Source organism: Chrysemys picta, chromosome 5 (genome assembly GCF_011386835.1).
Source record: "Chrysemys picta bellii isolate R12L10 chromosome 5, ASM1138683v2, whole genome shotgun sequence".
Classification (NCBI taxonomy): Eukaryota; Metazoa; Chordata; order Testudines; family Emydidae; genus Chrysemys; species Chrysemys picta.
Genome location: NC_088795.1, coordinates 80,615,614 through 80,635,103, shown reverse-complemented (window position 1 = coordinate 80,635,103; position 19,490 = coordinate 80,615,614). Strand labels below are relative to the sequence as shown.

At 41.2% G+C, this 19,490-nt stretch overlaps 1 protein-coding gene across 3 annotated transcripts in view; it reads left to right on the top strand.

Moving 5' to 3' along the window:
• Nucleotides 1-290: 290 nt before the first annotated feature.
• The window catches only part of DCTD (dCMP deaminase), a 31,521-nt gene continuing 12,321 nt past the window's right edge, over nt 291-19,490 (top strand). The window contains exons 1-4 of one of the 3 annotated variants that reach the window (XM_005281933.5): nt 332-566; nt 6,223-6,408; nt 7,446-7,557; nt 13,655-13,790. In XM_005281933.5, the coding sequence (XP_005281990.2) occupies nt 526-566; nt 6,223-6,408; nt 7,446-7,557; nt 13,655-13,790 (475 nt within the window). In that variant the 5' untranslated portion in view covers nt 332-525. Of the gene's footprint in view, nt 567-3,328; nt 3,396-6,222; nt 6,409-7,445; nt 7,558-13,654; nt 13,791-19,490 lie in introns of all 3 variants that reach the window. The other 2 variants (XM_065596695.1, XM_005281935.5) reach the window with 2 other exon arrangements.

The window sequence follows — 19,490 nt, the reverse complement described above, 5'->3', positions numbered from 1 at the left end:
TGTGGTGAGCAGAGCTATGGGCACTGAAGGGCAGACAAGATATTTTAATCGTACGCTACTATTAAGGGGGGGGGGGGGTGACTTCATATGCGTTTACCCGCAGGGAGCTGCTGGCACTCGGTCCGGGGCAGGGGACCACGCAGACATGCTGCCACCAGCGGAGGCCCGGGGACCAATTCTGCCTTCGCGGCCTCCTGTGCTGAACAGCAATGAACGGGAACAGGGGCTTCGCCGCCCCACCCCCGTGGGACTACGGCTCCCAGCATGCCATGCTGCCCGGGCCGCCTCGCCGAGAGGGGGCATGGCATGCTGGGAGTTGAAGTCCCCAGGCTCTGCCCTGCGCTCCCCTCCCAGCCCAGCCACCGGCCTCTGCCAGAGCCCCACGCGCGCCCCAAGGCGAACGGTTGGGCGCGGTCACGCGGTAGGGGCGGGGCACAGCGGCTCCGCCCTCTCCTGCTTTGGCGCCAAAGAGCACGGGCACAGCGTGGGTCTGCGGGCAGCAGCGGCGGAGTCGGTGTTAGCGAGATGAACGGGGATCAGCCCAGCCCCTGCGGCCAGCTCAATGGGTACAGCCAGCGGCCGCCCCGGGCTCCATCCCGGAGGGGGGAATCGGCTCCGACCGCGTGTCTCGGGGCGCTGTTGGGAGTCACCCTGGTTCCCGTGGCCTCAGGCACCCTCCTGGCCCTGGGTGCGCTCCTGCCCTGCCCGTGCTTTGCTGCCCTGCCTGAGGCGCAGCCCCTGCCCCTGCCGGGTTACAGCGGCGCGGCGGGGCGCGCGGCTAATTGCTGCTCTCCCTCGATGCAGGCAGGGAATCCACGGAAGTAGGGTCTTTCCGTGGGGTGTGAGTGAGGGCAGGGTGGGGGCTCAGCCAGCTGCTGGATGCCCCCTGGGCCGGGGGTGGATGGGATGGGATGGGAAGGAGGACAATGAGGGCGCATTGGGGCTGGCATCGTGGATGGGGCAGCGCACAGTACCACGGGCTAATGATGTGAAAGTCGTGCCGCAGGCCCCTTCAAATAACAGCCACTCTGGGCATTAGGAGTGAGGCTGTGCTGGAAGGGTTTATAACGTGCCCATTGCCCTAGGGTCTAGGTAAGTGCTACCCACTAGCAGGCAGGGGTGGGTTAGTGTCTTAGGCCTCTGGTTCAAATCCTAAGTGTCAGTAGAGTCCTTCTAAATGAAATAAATTGAGTTTAAATGTATTGCCAGTGCGAGATTGTTCTTGAGTTTACATTTATTAGACTTTCTTTGCCAAATCTGATTTAAAATCTTCCCACATGAGAGGGCTTCTGCTTTTTCCCTTGAGTCTATTCCACAACCTGTTAGATTTTACTGTCTGGAAGCTTTTTCTGTTATTTAGTCCAAATTTCCCCTCTCACTTATATCTAGTTATTCCTGGTTATATGCTACTTTGTTCCACTAAATAATCTGTCTCTTTGGTGTTTACATCTAGATATATCTTTTAAAGATATTTTCAGAAAAGGCCTTTACTCTTCATGTATACTACACTCCTCTTGGCATGTTTCCTGATAGTTGGTATTTGCCCCTGTGCACTTGGCCGAAATTTCCATGCACAGACCCTTCCTGCAGTGTGCTAATTAATTGCTGCTTCTCAACCCAAGATGTGGCAGCAGATCAGTGTAGCTGTTTGTATGATACTAAATAATTTGCAAAACTTATTGAGATTAAATGTGTAATGTAAAAGTAACTACCATCACTGGTTATCTTCTAGACACTCTAAAAACTTCAAAACCCATTGAAAAACAGGTATTAATATATCTTGATTATATCATAATTGTTTGCAGTTCTGTTTTGTTTTGTTTTAAATCCCTGTATGCTAAAATGGTTGCACGCTATAAATGGGGTAGGTTGGGACAGAATGTATATATGGTCTTGTCCATCTATGCCCGCTGTATTATGGCAACAATTCCAAGTTTCATGTAAAGATTGGAGGATTCTGGGGTTACTTATCACAAGTAATCATTTTGAGAACTGGCACAAACTTGCCACTGTGATTGTATATTGGCTCTCTTGTGGACTTAAGCCCTGGTCCTGTAATTGACTCCAAGCAGGTGGAACTTTATTGAAGTCACTGGGACTTTGTGAGAGTGCCATGCCAGTAGACCATGGAGTCACTTAGGGCAGGTCTACACTACCCGCCTGAATCGGCGGGTAGAAATTCATCTCTCGGGGATCGAATTATCGCGTCTCATCGGGACGCGACAATGGATCCCCGAATCGACGCTTCTACTCCACCAGCGGAGGTAGGAGTAAGCGCTGTCGACGGGGGAGCCGAGGAGGTTGATTTGCCGCCGTCCTCACAGCGGGGTAAGTCGGCTCTGATACGTCAAATTCAGCTACACTATTCGCGTAGCTGAATTTGCGTGTCTTAAATCGACACCCTCCCCCCCCCCCGTAGTGAGGACGTAGCCTTAGAGGAATGAGTCCTGAGTCCTCTACACAGTAAAGCATTTCCCACAATCCTGGAGCTACAGATCCTGATCCAAGAAAAAGCACCCCAGATTCAGTATGCCCCAAAACAGAGACTGGCATAAAGAATACAAAAATAATTAAATTCCCAAAATGATTCTGTGAATGCAAAATACCATGTGAATTGTGGAAACATTATTCACTCTTACAGAGTCCTCAAGAGGGACTGATTATTGCCAAAAGGCTTGGAAATTGTAAACATAAACAGTATTATCTTCTGTAAAGATTTTGATTATAGCCAATCTTCTATGTGGGGGGTAACATGCAATTGTAAGAAATACTCTTTAGTCTTTGCTGGAAAATAGATATTTATATATATTTAAGTATCACCCCTCAATAACCATATGGGGGAGGGAAGACAATCTAATTAAAGTAAAGGAATCAACTAATTTTCTTGACTAGCAGCTATAAATAAAACAATTAGGGGTGTTGGGAGGGAAGTTAATAGCTAGAGGTCAAGTCCACATGTTCCTTGTGCCTCTCTGGGAGGTGGAGCATCACCCAAGTCTCCAATTCCTGAATAAATACTCAAATCCTGTCAATTGAATATTGATTTCCAGGAACAGACTTAATGTTATATAAACCCTAATTCAGATGTGGCTGTAACATGTATATAGGTCAAACAGTGAAAATAGAGGAAAAAACTACAAATATGAATAATAAGGCTAGGGACCTAGGGCCCAATTTTCCTCAGACTGTACTTTACAACTCCATTGACCTCAATTTACTCTGGTTTGAGAGCAGAGCCAGGGTCATAGTCTATTTCAGGATTCTCCACTAAATCTTTCGTAATTTCTTTAGTGAACTCTTTTGCTAAATGCAATTGTTGCATTTTCAGGTGTTCTGGAACTGTACGTGTGTTGCCATAACTAACTTGAAGGCTATCTGGACTTAAAAAAAGGCTGGTGTGATGCCTTACTCTTTTTTTTTTTTTTAACTGAAGAATAACTTGGTGATGTTCTTAGCCAGGCTGGAGGTGTAATTTGGAAAAAAAAACATTATTCTTTACATTTCAGTTTCTCTTTATCTCGTGCTGCTTTCAATATATCATTTTGCACAGTGTGGCCTACACCTTGCCAGTAGTTCTGTAATTTGCTGAAGAGAGATCTCTTTCATCAGGGATCTTTTGAGCAGAAGTAAGCGTAATAGTTGTAAATTTCCTACTTTGCTCTCAGCTTTCATTTTGTGGGAATTATCGTCCCAATATTTTTATCAGTTAAATTCACAGAGCCTTGGAACACATCACAATGTTCAGCCTTATGAAAATATGTGGTAGATATCTGAAAATTTCCGGTGGTAATTTCTAATCGTATAGTTCCAGGTTTCACAGATTGGGGGTTAAGAATGGCAACTTGCTAAAATATGCTAAATTTACATGCATCTCCACCAGTTTGTCTCCTCCTTAATCTTCAAGCTCCTCTCTTGTGTGCACTTGACTGCACTCCTAGCTTGGATGCTACTAAATCACAACAGTCGCATTTTATCCCATTCTGTGCTGGTGTAAATAGGTGCACAAGGTGCAGGGAGTGGAGAATCTGGTGAAAGTTGTTATTGTTAGTCATAAGTCTGTCCATAAGTGCCATTAAAAAACAAACAAACCAGAACTGTAGAGCCTCTTTCTTTCTGTACAAGCCTTTCATTGATTTTGTAGTATGTCACTTCTCTAATCCATTCATGCAAAGTTGGTACCTTGGAGGATTTCTAGTTATGTGTTATGTAGAGTTTGGCACACAAGAAGAATATATGTAATAGCTTGGTTCTTTGTTATATGTAAATATGGTTTCCTGGAAATAGTTTAGCAATAGAGATTGCAGGAAAAAATGTTCCTCTTTCCCTCTATTCAATATAACATTAGCTATTTGGAGGGCTTCATCCAGAATTTTTATTTAGCTCCACATTATGTGTAATGTATGCCATTTCCAACATCAGTTATACATCCCCAACATTTTTACTGTGAATCTTGCTCAATTTGGATTGATTTTTAAGGAAGGTAGCTTCTAAAGTCTCTTCCATTTGTGATTTCCCCCCCCCCCTTTTTTTTTCCTGTGTGTTTCAATGAGACACTAGGCTCACTCAAATCTGTTGAAATTAATTCATTCAGATTGTCACAGCTTGCCTACCCTGAGGCTGTGATGGTGTGTGAGTATTGGGACTTCATGACAGGTTTCCAGTTTTTCCTTTTTCTATCACACTGTAATCCTTCACCAAGAATTGTTCCTTCCTTATAGGGCAGTAGGAAAGTCCTCAGGCCAGTGCTGGCAGAATCCTTTACTTGTGCTGCATATTTAGGATAGAAGGATGACTGATATGTTTTGCCTGTCCAGCATAACAAACTTTTCTCTCACCAGGAATAGAGAGGATGAAAATTTCCCCTATCAAGAGAGAGTCAAATTTCCACGTTCACAACCTGTATTTTTAATAGTGGTACTACTAGCCTCTAGACTGCTTCCCCACCCAACTTTTAGAACAAAATAACATAGGAAAAATCCTTGCAGTTAAATCTCCTTCCCAATGTATTTTTGTATGCAGAGGGCTCCTGACTCTGCATTGCTGGGAGGTGTCCTGCTGTCTGATGGGAGGCCACCAGCTGCTGAAAAGTGCCTCTGAGGTCCCCTCTTGCAGGGCATTCTCCATTGTCTTAGAGCTTTTTACTAGAGTGGATACTATTTCACAACTTTCTTTTCTTCCTGTCTTTCTGATATTTTTAACTGGGATCCTTAGTAACAGCAACTCTAGATTAAAAAAAGAAAAGAACTTTGTTCCTATATGTTTTTACAGGTTATCTACAGGGGTGAAAGTAACTTACAGGACTTACAGGTACTGCCGGAGTCCTGAGGGGGCGGGGCCTCATACGGAAGAGGTGGGGCCTCTCAAGATTTAAAGGCCCTGGGGCACTGGCTGTGGCTGGGAGCCCCAGGGCCCTTAAATCAACCCGGGGCTCCCAGCTGCAGAGGTGGCTGGGAGCCCCTGGGGCTCAGGGGCAAATTAAAGGGCTGGAGCTGCAGGTGGGATTTAAAGGGCCTGGAGTTCCTGCCGCTGCGGGGAGCTTTGAGCCCTTTAAATCCCGGCCCCAGCTCGAACGCCGGAGCCACGGGCGGGATTTAAAGGGCTCTGGGCTCCCTGCAGTCGCGGGAGCTCTGAACCCTTTAAATCCGTCCCCAGCCCGGTTGCTGGAGCCCAGAGCCCTTTAAATCCCCGCCGCGGAAGCCGGTGCGGTTTGGCACGGCGTACTGGCTTTTGCCGGTACGCTGTACCGGACCGCACCGGCTTGCTTTCACCTCTGGTTATCTACCATGTTTATATAGAATACCCTGTGGATGACTGGAGAACTGATGGGATTCTGAGATAACAAGTGGGGTTTTTTGTTTTTGCTTTTTTGTTTTTGTTTTTTTAAGTGCAGTTGGGAAAGGAAGAGTTTATGGTCAGTTTGTAGATTCAAACTCTCTTTCTATTTTGACGTATTTGAGTTAAGCAGACACGTTACAGCCAAGAAAAAATATTTTTGTGAGAGGTTTCTTGCACCCACTCCTTCAACTGTGGGATATGGAAGTACTCAGTACAGTTCTCCAGTCTTCCCAACACTCCTTCAGCAAAACATAGGGAAGAAAAGATTTTTATATATTAAATTAAAAAGCAAGCAGGGGAAAAAACTGCTACCTTTCAAGCTGCCTTTATTTATATGATAAAAAAGGGTGTGGAAAAAGGAGCACAAATTCATTTTGCTCCTTTCAGTTTTTTGCAGGTCACCTTTAAAGGGCCTGTACCTGAGCAAGACTTTTTACTCTTGATTTTTTTTAAAAACAAATTATTACGTAAGAGTTTGGAGATATATTGCAGGAGTCTCCTGCTTGAGATGGAAGAGTTGGCAACTGTTGCTACTATACCTGCTTCGGTGCTTGTATATCGTGGTGGTGAACAGTGAGTAAATGCCTTGGTAGATAATAGTCTCTGTGTGGTGGGGTGGGTTGAGTTATGCAGATCAGTTCTCTTTCTATATTTTTTTGTTGTCGTTCTTTAACCTCAACATAACTTGATGCATGAAACTCTTTTCTCCCCTCCCAGTTTAGGGAAGAGGCTGGAAGCCTCACTTTAAAGCTGGACACATGCTCCTACCATCCTAAATGTATTGTTTAAAGCCCTATTTACCTGTTTATGCTTGATGAGATCTGTTGACTCGTATGATAGGGAACAAGATGGGGGGAGGGAGGACTGGCAGTTTGTAGCTGCTTGTGTGTGTGGCCGGTTTGTTCTGCAGCAGATGCATGATGAGGCCATTTGAACCACTTGTAGCCTGATAGTACACATCAGGAATATTGCTTGTAGGTGTTGTAAGTGAAGGCAACTCATGGCCGTAGTGGCACCAAGAGAGAGGTTTAACCACAAAGAGCGATTCCAAACACAAGTCTGCTTACTAGTCTTTATTATTGGCCATAACAAATAGCCTGAATCAGATGTTTGCAATTAGAACAATGGGCATAAGAGATTACATTGCCTGAGTGAAAAGAGTTTGGTAATATAGGAACAGGGGACATACCTTTTCTGAGAAATATGCAGGTGGTTATCTTTGAGGGATAGATAATACCTGGCATTGAGCTATTCAAAGACTGAATTATTTCATCGAAAGCTGCAATTTATGATCGCCTTTTGGCCTCTTTTGTTTGAAGGGAAGTGTTGCTTATAGGTTCAGGGCAAAACACTGATATGATTTACCATTAAACTTCTGATGTGAATCCATAACATTCAGGGACAGATTCTGCTGCTGTCTACAATGGGGTAAATCCAGAGTAACTCCACTGGATTTTATATCAGTGTAACCAGGAACAGAATCTGGTCCCCAGTGTGTTTTGAAAGCAAGCAATAAAGGGGCTTTACTTTATCTCTTTAAAAATAAATAAAAATTAGGAAATGCAAGCTATAGCTTCTTTATTGACTGCCTGTTCTATTTGATTTTGTAGGTTTGGCAGTGAAATGCTATGTAAAAAACGGGAGGACTATTTGGAATGGCCTGAATATTTTATGGCAGTAGCCTTCTTATCAGCACAAAGAAGCAAGGATCCAAATTCTCAGGTAAGAAAGCAGCATGCAGGAGTAATGTAATATAGGTTGTATTGCACTGTGTGTCACACACACAGTTTTATATATAGTGGATTTTCATTAGAAGTTATTTCAATATAGAGCTACCCAAGTTGCAGCACAGTGGGCGCTTTTGCTACAGGAATTTTGTTCATGGGTTTGACCTCCGATATAGCTCTGTCATTATTTATGTTACTATGTGAACATAAGAACATAAGTGAACATAAGAATGGCCATACCGGGTCAAACCAAAGGTCCATCCAGCCCAGTATCCTGTCACCGACAGTGACCAATGCCAGATGTCCCAGAGGGAGTGAACCTAACAGGTAACGATCAAGTGATCTCTCTCCTGCCAACCATCTCCATCCTCTGACAAACAGAGGCTAGGGACACCATTCCTTACCCATCCTGGCTAATAGCCATTAATGGACTTAACCTCCATGAATTTATCCAGTTCTCTTTTAAACCCTGTTATAGTCCTAGCCTTCAACGTCCTCAGGCAAGGAGTTCCACAGGTTGACTGTGCGCTGTGTGAAGAAGAACTTCCTTTTATTTGTTTTAAACCTGCTGCCTATTAATTTCATTTGGTGGCCCCTAGTTCTTGTATTAATGAAACAAGTAAATACCTTTTTCTAATTCACTTTCTCCACATCACTCATGATTTTATATACCTCTATCATATTCCCCCCTAAGTCTCCTTTTTTCCAATCTGAAAAGTCCTAGCCTCTTTAATCTCTCCTCATATGGGACCCGTTCCAAACCCCTCTGAACCTTTTCTAATGCCAGTATATCTTTTTTTGAAATGAGGAGACCACATCTGTACGCAGTATTTAAGATGTGGGGGTAATATGGGTTTATATAAGGACAATAAGATATTCTCCGTCTTATTCTCTATCCCTTTTCTAATGATTCCTAGCATCCTGTTTGCTTTTTTGGCTGCCGCTGCACACTGCGTGGACATCTTCAGAGAACTATCCATGATGATTCCAAGATCTTTCCTGATTAGTTGTAGCTAAATTTAGCTCCCATCATATTGTATGTATAGTTGGGGTTATTTTTTCCATGTGCATTACTTTACATTTATCCACATTAAATTTCATTTGCCATTTTGTTGCCCAATCACTTAGTTTTGTGAGATCTTTTTGAAGTTTTTCACAGTCTGCTTTGGTCTTAACTATCTTGAGCAGTTTAGTATCATCTGCAAACTTTGCCACCTCACTTTTTGCCCCTTTCTGCAGATCATTTATGAATAAGTTGAATAGGATTGGTCCTAGGACTGACCCTTGGGGAACACCACTAGTTACCCCTCTCCATTCTGAAAATCTACCATTTATTCTACCCTTTGTTCCCGGTCTTTTAACTAGTTCTCAGTCCATGAAAGGATCTTCCCTCTTATCCCATGACAACTTAATTTACATAAGAGCCTTTGGTGAGGACCTTATCAAAGGCTTTCTGGAAATCTAAGTATACAATGTCCACTGGATCCCCCTTGTCCACATGTTTGTTGACCCCTTCAAAGAACTCTAATAGATTAGTAAGACAGGATTTTGCTTTACAGAAACCATGTTGACTTTTGCCCAACAATTTACGTTCTTCTATGTATCTGACAATTTTATTCTTTACTATTGTTTCAACTAATTTGCCTGGTACTGACTTACCGGTCTGTAACTGCTGGGATCACCTCTAGAGCCCTTTTAAAATATTGGCATTACATTAGCTATCTTCCAGTCATTGGGTACAGAAGCTGATTTAAAGGACAGGTTGCAAATCATAGTTAATAGTTCCGCAATTTCACATTTGAGTTCTTTCAGAACTCTTGGGTGAATGCCATCTGGTCCTGGTGACTTGTTACTGTTAAGTTTATCAATTAATTCCAAAACCTCCTCTAGTGACACTTCAGTCTGTGACGATTCCTCAGATTTGTCACCTACAAAGGATGGCTCAGGTTTGGGAATCTCCCTAACATCTAGGGTGACCAGATGTCCCAATTTTATAGGGACAGTCCTGATATTTGGGACTCAATTATATAGGTGCCTATTTACCCCCCCCCCCCCCCCCGTCCCAATTTTTTTTTCACACTTGCTGTCTGGTCACTCTACTAACATCCTCAGCTGTGAAGACTGAAGCAAAGAATTCATTTAGTTTCTCCACAATGACTTTATCATCTCCAAGTGCTCCTTTTGTATCTTGATCGTCCAGGGGCCCCACTGGTTGTTTAGCAGGCTTCCTGCTTCTGAAGTACTTAAACATTTTGTTATTACCTTTTGAGTTTTTGGCTAACAGTTCTTCAAACTCCTTTTTGGCTTTTCTTATTACATTTTTACATTTAATTGGCAGTGTTTATGCTCTTTTCTATTTCCTCACTAGGATTTGACTTCCACTTTTTAAAAGATGCCTTTTTATCTCTCACTGCTTCTTTAACATGGTTGTTAAGCCACGGTGGCTCTTTTTTAATACTTTTACTGTGTTTTTTAATTTGGGGTATACATTTTAAGTTGGGCCTCTATTATGGTGTCTTTGATAAGTGTCCATGCAGCTTACAGGGATTTCACTCTAGTCACTGTATCTTTTAATTTCTGTTTAACTAACCTCCTCATTTTTGCATAGTTCCCCTTTCTGAAATTAAATGCCACAGTGTTGGGCTGTTGAGGTGTTTTTCCCACCATAGGAATATTAAATGCTGTTATATTATGGTCACTATTTCCAAGCGGTCCTGTTATAGTTACCTCTTGGACCAGATCCTGCGCTCCACTCAGGACTAAATCAAGAATTGCCTTTCCCCTTGTGGGTTCCTGTCCCATCTGCTCCAAGAAGCAGTCATTTAAAGTATCGAGAAATTTTGTCTGTGCATTTCGTCCTGAGGTGACATGTACCCAGTCAGTATAGGGATAATTGAAATCCCCCACTATTATTGAGTTCTTTATTTTGTTAGCTTCTCTAATCTCCCTTAGCATTTCATCGCCACTATCGCTGTCCTGGTCAGGTGGTCGATAATAGATCCCTACTGTTATATTCTTATTAGAGCATGGAATTAATATCCATAGAGATTCTATGGAACATGTGGGTTCATTTAAGATTTTTACTTCATTTGATTCTACGTTTTCTTTCTCATATAGTGCCACTCCCCCCACACAACCTGTTCTGTCTTTCCGATGTATTTTGTACCACGGAATGATTGTGTCCCATTGATTGTCCCCACTCCACCAGGTTTCTGTGATGCCTATTATATCAATATCTTCCTTTAACACGAGGCACTCTAGTTCACCCATCTTATTATTTAGACTTCTAGCATTTGTGTACAAGCACTTTAAAAACTTGTCACTGTTTATTTCTCTGCCCATTTCTGATGTCAGATTCTTTTTTATGTGAATGTTTCTTGTCTGATCTGGCCCATACTTTATCCTCTTCCATCCTCTCTTCCTGACTAAAACCTAGAGAATCTCTATCAGTAGGCTCTCCTCTAAGAGAATTTTCTGTCCGATCCACATGCTTCTCTGCAGCAATCGGCTTTCCCCCATCGCTTAACATTAAAAAGCTTGCAGAGCAGTTTTTAAACTAAGTGCCAGCAGTCTGGACCCACTTTGGTTTAGGTGGAGCCCATCCTTCCTGTATAGGCTCCCCCATCCCAAAAGTTTCCCCAGTTCCTAATAAATTTAAACCCCTCCTCTCTACACCATCGTCTCATCCATGCATTGAGACTCTGAAGCTCTGCCTGCCTACCTGGCCCTGCGCTTGGAACTGGAAGCATTTCTGAGAATGCTACCATAGAGGTTCTGGATTTCAATCTCTTTCCTAGCAGCCTAAATTTGGCCTATGTACTTGATCATCATGTGGTTGAGGAAGCCAAAGCCCTCCTGTTGATACCATCTACACAGCAATGGATTAATCTCCAGAATTTGTGTGTCCCTGCCTGGATCCTTAGTCTCAACTGGGAGCATGGATGACAACACATGCCCCTCACTCCCAGAGCCCACAGTAGTCACTGCTGATCTGCTCAGGTCATAACTGGCAGTATCATTAGTGCCCACATGAATCATCAGCATGTGGCAATGGTAAGAAGAACCTCAGAAACCTTTCTGTATTTCTCGGATGCGGTCTCCAGGCAGACAGCACAACTGGGACATCATGTCAGGTTGGCAGATGGTTTTCCCCCGTTCCTCTCAGAAGGGAGTCCCTGACAACCAGCATTTTAAGCTGCCTCCTCTTGGCTCTGTGTCTGTGAGCCTCCCTGCTTGACGGACAGGTGACATTTCCTCCTCAGCCATTTGGATCTGGTCCTCACCACCTGTTGCAGGTATTGCATACCAGTTCTTGACCAAGATGGATCAGGGACCTGGGTGGGGATGGAGTACTGTCTGAGGTGACCAGCAGCCAATCTCTTTCCTGTAGAGTAGCCTGTTCTCCTTCCTATTCTGGTGCCACTATAGTCCACTCACCTCCTCTGTCCCAGATGTTTCCACTTGCATTCTGTCAATGAAGTCATCGTACTCCCAGATGCTAGGCAGAAGAGTCAGCCCCTCCTGCAGCTCTCTTACCTTCTTCTGGGGGATTCTGTCAACAGAGACCTCTCACACTGGATGGCTCCTGAGCCTGGGTTTCAATAGCAGGCATGTGCAAGTCAGATATCCAGCAAGTCAAGACTGGGGCTTGGGTGGAAGCCTTCAGGGTCAGGATGCCTGTCTACCAGGGCTCTCACAGGTGCAGACAGAATAAGAGCTAGCAGTGGTATTGGCAACATACAGTTTTTCTCCCAATGCAAGGCCTTCTTTGTAGGGTTTGCACAAGTTAAGGAAAGGAAAGGGGGGGGGGGGGAAATGGGACTAAGTGCAGACAGTTTTGAGATAATTTGACAAGCAAAATTTGATCTTAGATGGCTAGATCAAATTTGTTTCCATATCTAATTGAAGTTTCTTCTCCTCCCCTTCGAGGCACTGCAACTTATTTTACTCTTGGGTTGCGTGGGTTTTTTGCTCAGCACAGGACTCCTGACTAGTATTCCCACCCTTTGCCTTCTTCTGTAGTCCTCTCTGCAACCTGCTGTTAACAGAACAGCTGAGAGAAAAGGGGGAAGATGGGAGAGTGAAAACCCAACAAAAATACAGAGATGAGAAGATGCCCACTAACCATCACTACTCAGTTACTTGCTGCTTGTTGTATCCTAGACCTCCTTACTCTGCTTAAGTGTTCTTTTTAGGGCCAAATCCCCAACTGGTCTTATCTAACAGCTCATCTGTATTTAACTTACATAGAAATAACTACATTGTTTTTAATTTGTACATTTAGTGATTTAGGCTTAATCAAAATAAGACATTTTTATGCCAAAATAAGTCCAGTACACACAGTTGGAGTGATATAATAAAAGGTGAGAATTAAAACAGGTGTCTAGTATTTTGGTGCAAATTTGTGTGTAGACCAGACCTAAATTGCTAGAACTACGCCAATTAATAACAGATTAGGACCGGTCCCTTAGGCTCTCTGCCTGCAAACTTACATGATTAAGGGTTTGCAGGACTGGGCCCTTCAATTGTAAGTTTTATGGATTTTGTCTCTTCTTGTCTGTAAAGTGGCTTGCATACTCCTGTTGTGTATATTAAATAATAGTAGGGTTGTCAATTAATTGCAGTTAAGGTAAACGATTAATGCAAAACAAATTAACTAGATTAAAAAAAGTCAATGAATTGTGGTATTAATCACATGGCTAAACAATCATAGAATACCAATTTAAATTATAAAATATTTTTGGATGTTTTCTACATTTTCAAATATATAGATTTCAATTCCGACACAGGATACAATATTATTTTTGATGAAAAATAGTATTTCTTTTTTACAGTGTAAATATTTGTAATACTATTTTTCATCAAAAATAATATTGTATCCTGTGTTGGAATTGAAATCGATGCATTTGAAAATGTAGAAAACATCCAAAAATATTTTATAATTTAAATTTGGTATTCTATTAGTTTAACAGTGCAATTAAAACTGTGATTAATCATGACTTTTTTTAAATCTCACGATTAATTGCAATTATTTATTATTATTTTAAATCGTGTGACAGCCATAAATGATAGTAAATATCTGTTTTATGTAGGTTGGTGCTTGCATTGTGAATTCAGAAAACAAGATTGTTGGAATTGGATATAATGGGATGCCTAACGGTTGCAGTGATGATTTGCTGCCCTGGACGAGAACAGCACAGAGTAAACTAGACACAAAATATCCTTACGGTAAGGAACACTTTCTAGGCAAGGCTTCCTATGTGTTGCAAATTACTCTCATCATTTAAATATAAGAGTCCAAATGATGTCCCTGCATGGTAAATATTGATCCATTTCCCCTCAGCATGGCTGACTTTAACAGGTATTCAGGTGGTAATACCACCATGAAATTACAGCTCTAGAAATAGTGTTTATTAGCTCTCTCTTTCTGCAGAGCCAGTAGGACCGGCAAACAGCATCATCTTGTATTTTACTACTTCCTAGTAATGCACTGACAGTGGTTTTTTTTAATAAACACTTAAGATTCTTAACAGTTTTTCACATTGCTTTACTGAGTCAAAATTAGTAAACCAGTTAAGTAAACTTCCATTATTATAGCACATGGTTACAGTAGGTGTAAAGTGGTGCTATTTTTCACATGTTCATCTTTAAAGTGTTTAATTGCCTCATCACATACTACTTTTTCCACTGCATGTTTTCCCCCCACAGGCTTACAATTTGGGAGAATTTTCAGGACAGCAAAAAGCACATCCCTAACACAAAGGCCACACCCTGCCAAATTTCAGGGTCTGCTCTAAGTAAGGGGGCATTTTCCCCCCTCCCCAACTTTGTTGTTTGAAACAGCTGAACTGTTATGGCTGAAATCCTCTCCCCACTTTCCAACCCCCCCAAAAAACAGCTTGAGAGACAGACATGGAAAATTTCAGTCTCAACATTTAAAGTGTGCCAAAGTTATAAGCAACTGAAATTAGAGAAGTATTGGGCAATCTTGGGCTCAAAGTACTGCGTATAATGAAAGCACTACAATAGTAGGACTTAGTTTTGACTACTTTTATCTCTGGCAAGGAGAATTAGTTTTTCCTCTGGCTACTCACCCTGGAAATTATGAAATTGTTGAAGTATAACACATACATTTTTTTTTTTTTTTAAGTGTAGCTCTGCCAGTGCCAATTGCCTTGGATGCAACTAGATGTAAGGCACCTATTGCTCTATAAGGTCTCAGTCCTGCAAATGAGATTAGTGTGGGGGGACTTCTGCATCTGCACAGAGCCAATGGCAGGATGGGGACTGCAATGGGGAGGTTTAAGCTTTCCAAGAAAAACTGCCTTTTATTTAATCTTTTACATAAGATCATTTTTTAAGATTTTTTTTTAAAGCTATAGTTTGGGGCTTAAAGAGATGTGGAAATGTTTCCACTATATTTGTTTTTTGTAGCAAGTAAGCACCATTAATACTTGATGCTATTAGTGTGTGGTTTTTTTTGTTTGTTTGTTTGTTTTTTTAAATATTCTAGGTGAATACACAGTCTGCAAGATGGAGTCATACCAGGACAAGTGAAAGACTATGCTGAACATTTTTTTTTTCTCATAATATAAAAAATTGGCCTAAAAAGACCTAATTCTTATCTTTTTATTTCACCATTAATGCTTTTTATTCCCCATTAACTTTCCTACGATAAATGTCATTAAGAGAAACTGCATAAAATATATGTTTTGTAATTCGTAGATCACTTTATTTTCTAAGGTTTTCTTTTTAATCCTGATAATTCAGCTAACATACTAGACAAGAATGGAATTCCTCTAAATTAAAAATACTGCTACACTCAAGGAAACCTTTGCAAATGCTTCCAAAACCTCATTAAACTGTCCTGTTTTTCTGCATTCCTTTATTATTTTTGGTGATCACCACAGTATTTGTGTGTAAATTAAAACTTCCTCCTTTCATCCTTGCCTGCTTGCTGCTCCTCCTGACTCATTTGTTCATATATGACAAAATCTCAGTGCTTGCTACATTACAATTCATCATTGTGGAAGTGCTTATATCCATGTCACTAGCACTATATTGTAGTGTCACTAAATGAACTGGGTTGTATAGTGGTACAATCTATACACTGAGAGATGGCTTCTGTTTACATACACACTGTAGTTCAGCAGCATTGACTCGAAGGAAATGCAGAATATGTATGTAAGAAGAAGGATGGTTTTGTGGCTGAGATACTGGATTGGAATTTGGAAGACCCGGGTTGTTCCCAGGTCTACCACATACTTCTTGTGTGACCCTCTCAGTGAAATCTGGGCTCTTTGAAATCACTGGCAAAACTTTACGGTGGGGCCAGAGTTTCACCCTGTCTTAAATTAATTTACTCTCTGTAAAATTGGGATAACTTGTAGTTGCTTTATCTGACAGGGGTGGTGTGCGGATAAATATGTTAAAGGTTGCAAGGCACTCCGATACTATAGTGATTGTGATGGAGCACCATAGTACCTGGATAATGTGTTGTGGTGATTCTTGAAGTTGAATACTATGAATCTCCTTTCAGTATTCACGTTTTTAAACAGACAAACATTTAATGGTTTAATAGGGCCTGGGACTGCAAGCTGTTGAGTGCCCTCCATTCTTCCAGAGGAGGGCGTTCAGTATTCCACAGGGAGGCACTTTGCCTTTTGCTGGTTCAAGCCTTTAGTCTCTTGCCAGTACTGACTCTCAGCCAGTGAATGTGTGTGTGTGAGAGAGAGAGAGAGAGAGAGAGAGAGAGAGATTAATCTTGAATGGTTGATTTATTAAGAGCTTGCTGAAAGCTGAACCTAAAGCTATATATTCAGTACAACATGCAGAAGCTTCTTCATAATTAGATCAAACTTTTGCTTTCAATTGGAGTTGAAACTGAATGCCGTCTGGTTTTGTTAGACAAATGTATGGATTTGATGACTTGCTCTGTCCTCTCACGTCAAACTTAAAGTACTCCATTTTTCTCATATCAGCATATGTCTACTAATGCTTGTTGCTTCATTCACTTGAAGTCCTCTATCTCCACAGTAATCTAGAAATATTTCTGAGACAGTCTTATTAGAGATTTCGCACAAAAAGACTTGCAAATATAGGAAACCTTTGAGCGATTATATAAAGAATAAATTGAGCAAACCTATTTCCAAATACTTACAGATTCAGATTTAATAAAATGTGCATGGTATAAAACATAAATATACATTAATTCCACTGTATGTGCTTTGTAAAATGAAACAAACTGTCTTTGTTCTAAGTATCAGCATTATAATTTTGTTAGGGCATGGGCCCTTTGTAAATAACCTCAGACGCTAACCTCTGAAAAATATTTTAAGCAAGTGTTTTAAAATATATACAGTTATGGGTTCATTATTTTCATAGAATCATAGGACTGGAAGGGACCTAGAGACCTTCTAGTCCAGTCTCCTGCATTCAGGGCAGGACTAAGTATTGTCTAGACCATCCCTGACAGGAATTTGTCTAACTTGCTCTTAAAAATTTCCAATGATGGAGATTCTAAAACCTCTGTAGGCAATTTATTCCAGTGCTTAATTACCCTGATAGTTAGGAAGTTTTTCCTAACGTCCAACCTAGACCACCCTTGCTGCAATTTAAGCCCATTGCTTCTTGTCCGATCCTCAGCAGTTAAAGAAAACAATTTTTATCCCTCCTCCTTGTAACAACCTTATATGTACTTGAAAACTGTTATGTTCCCCCTCAGCCTTCTTTTCTACAGACTAAACAAGCCCAATTTTTTCAATATTCCTCATAGGTCATGTTTTCTAGACCTATAATCATTTTTGTTGCTCTTCTCTGGACTTTCTCTAATTTGTCCACATCTTTCCTGAAATGTGGCGCCCCGAACTAGACACAGTACTCCACTTGAGGCCTAATCATTGTGGAGTAGAGTTTGATGAATTGCTTCTCATGTCTTGCTTACAACACTCCTACTAATACATCTCAGAATGATGTTTGTGTTTTTTTTGCAATAGTATTACACTGTTGACTCATTTAGTTTGTGATCCACTGTGATCCCCAGATCCCTTTCCACAGTAACAAGTTAACAAGGTAAAACCTGATTTGATGTTAATATTTACATTTCTGTATTGACAACTTTTAAGCATTCCAAAATTGTTAGTGCGTGGCCCCTCTCCCCCCTAATGATTTATTAGGAATTTATTTGCCTTCTGATTTTTCTTTGAACTTTTAGGGTGCACTCAAGTTACATTTTCAAGCTTTTCTACACTACCAGGAGGGCTAGAAACTTACTTTATTTTAATGAAAGCTGAGATTGTCACATATTCACACAACTCCCGGAGCTGGGACTTTCAGGAAACACACCAAATATGACACTTGCTTTAAAACCACAAAAGTTGGCAATATGTTCACATAAGGCACATATAAGGATTGCATAGTTCATAAACTCTCATACTGCCCAATTAACCACATTGTTAATAAAGCAAGCGTTACTATTTAACTCTATTTTATAGAAAAATGAAAGTTTTTATAAAATAATGCATTTTATGTATATATAGTACCATCTCTAGTGCATAATATTTCAAAACACTTTTTTTAGTGTCTGTTTCAAATGGTAATTGTTAATGCATGGTAACATAGAAAAATCAAACTTTGCACTGGATTTCCTTTGTGACTGCTACTTACTATGTGAAATTTTATAGTGATCGGTTATCAAACCTCTTGGTTAAGCAAGTAAACATAACAGTATTAATGGTCATATGGTTCTTATTATCAGTGTTTGGGCTAAAAAAGTTTTATTAGGTGGGAAGAGTAGTTTGACATCACAGTCCATTGAGGATATTTTCATGGCAGGATAGAGGATATGCAGAAAGCAACAGGAATAGTGTGAGGAAGGGCCTCTTTTGTTTGATGTACAGTAGGAAAGACTTTGGGTTAAATATTGGATCATAACATTAGATCAGACATTCAACATGAGACAATATGGTGCAAGGTGAAAGGAAGTAGAAATGTGATATGGTAGGCAATAAGATACTAGTAAGAAATATATTCTTACTAAAGAGTAGTGAAGTTAGCCCCCCTCCCTTTTTTTTAAATTTATATATATTATATTATATTTTATTATTAAAGCATTCACAAATACTCAACACTGTAGATAAGGTTCCAATGTTGGCTTCCATTCTGAAAAAGTGGCTTGGAAAATATTCTCCAAAGACTTCGTTAGCAGTAGAAATAACCATGTAATGAGAACTCAGCATATGTTCTGACCCTGCTGTCGTGGGCGGGGGGGGGGGGGGGGGGAGAACTTACTCACAGGGTATTGTAAAATTGGTAGCTCTAACAATCTCAGTTTACAAAGAAGCCTTTACAAAGATGCTTGTGGTGGTGGCATCACTGTACCTTTGCAGACAGGGCAATCTGATATTTCCCACTTGGATGATTGCTCTGCTCACAGGTCAATCATACCAGCAAGTGCAAGCAACATCTACCTCCACACAAAGAATGACAAAGGTGTAATGTGTATGGGCTGTGTACAAAAACGTACATATGCATTCTGGAAATGTGTTTGGGAGGCAGTCCATAAAACCAACCTGTGCTAAACAAAATAACGTTGTGTTCCTGTGCCTCCAATGTAAATTAAGCAAGGTGAAGCCAGGGACAGTGAACGTGTATTTACATATAAAGTAAACAAAGCAATCAAACTAACAAGTAGCAGCTTAGTGAGCACACTGGAGCCCAAGACTGCATCCTAAGAAGCCTTCCTGGCTCATGAGGCAGAGACAATGGACTTTGGGCAACACAAGAGGACCAAATATGAATTTTTAAATATTTGTCACTTAAGGGACAGCACTTTCTGAGCCTTTGAAAGTTGGATCCCTTAGCCTGGGGGGAGGGGAGCGGGTAGAGATGCTGCTTAACTTGATGTAAGAAAGATTGGACAAAGATTGT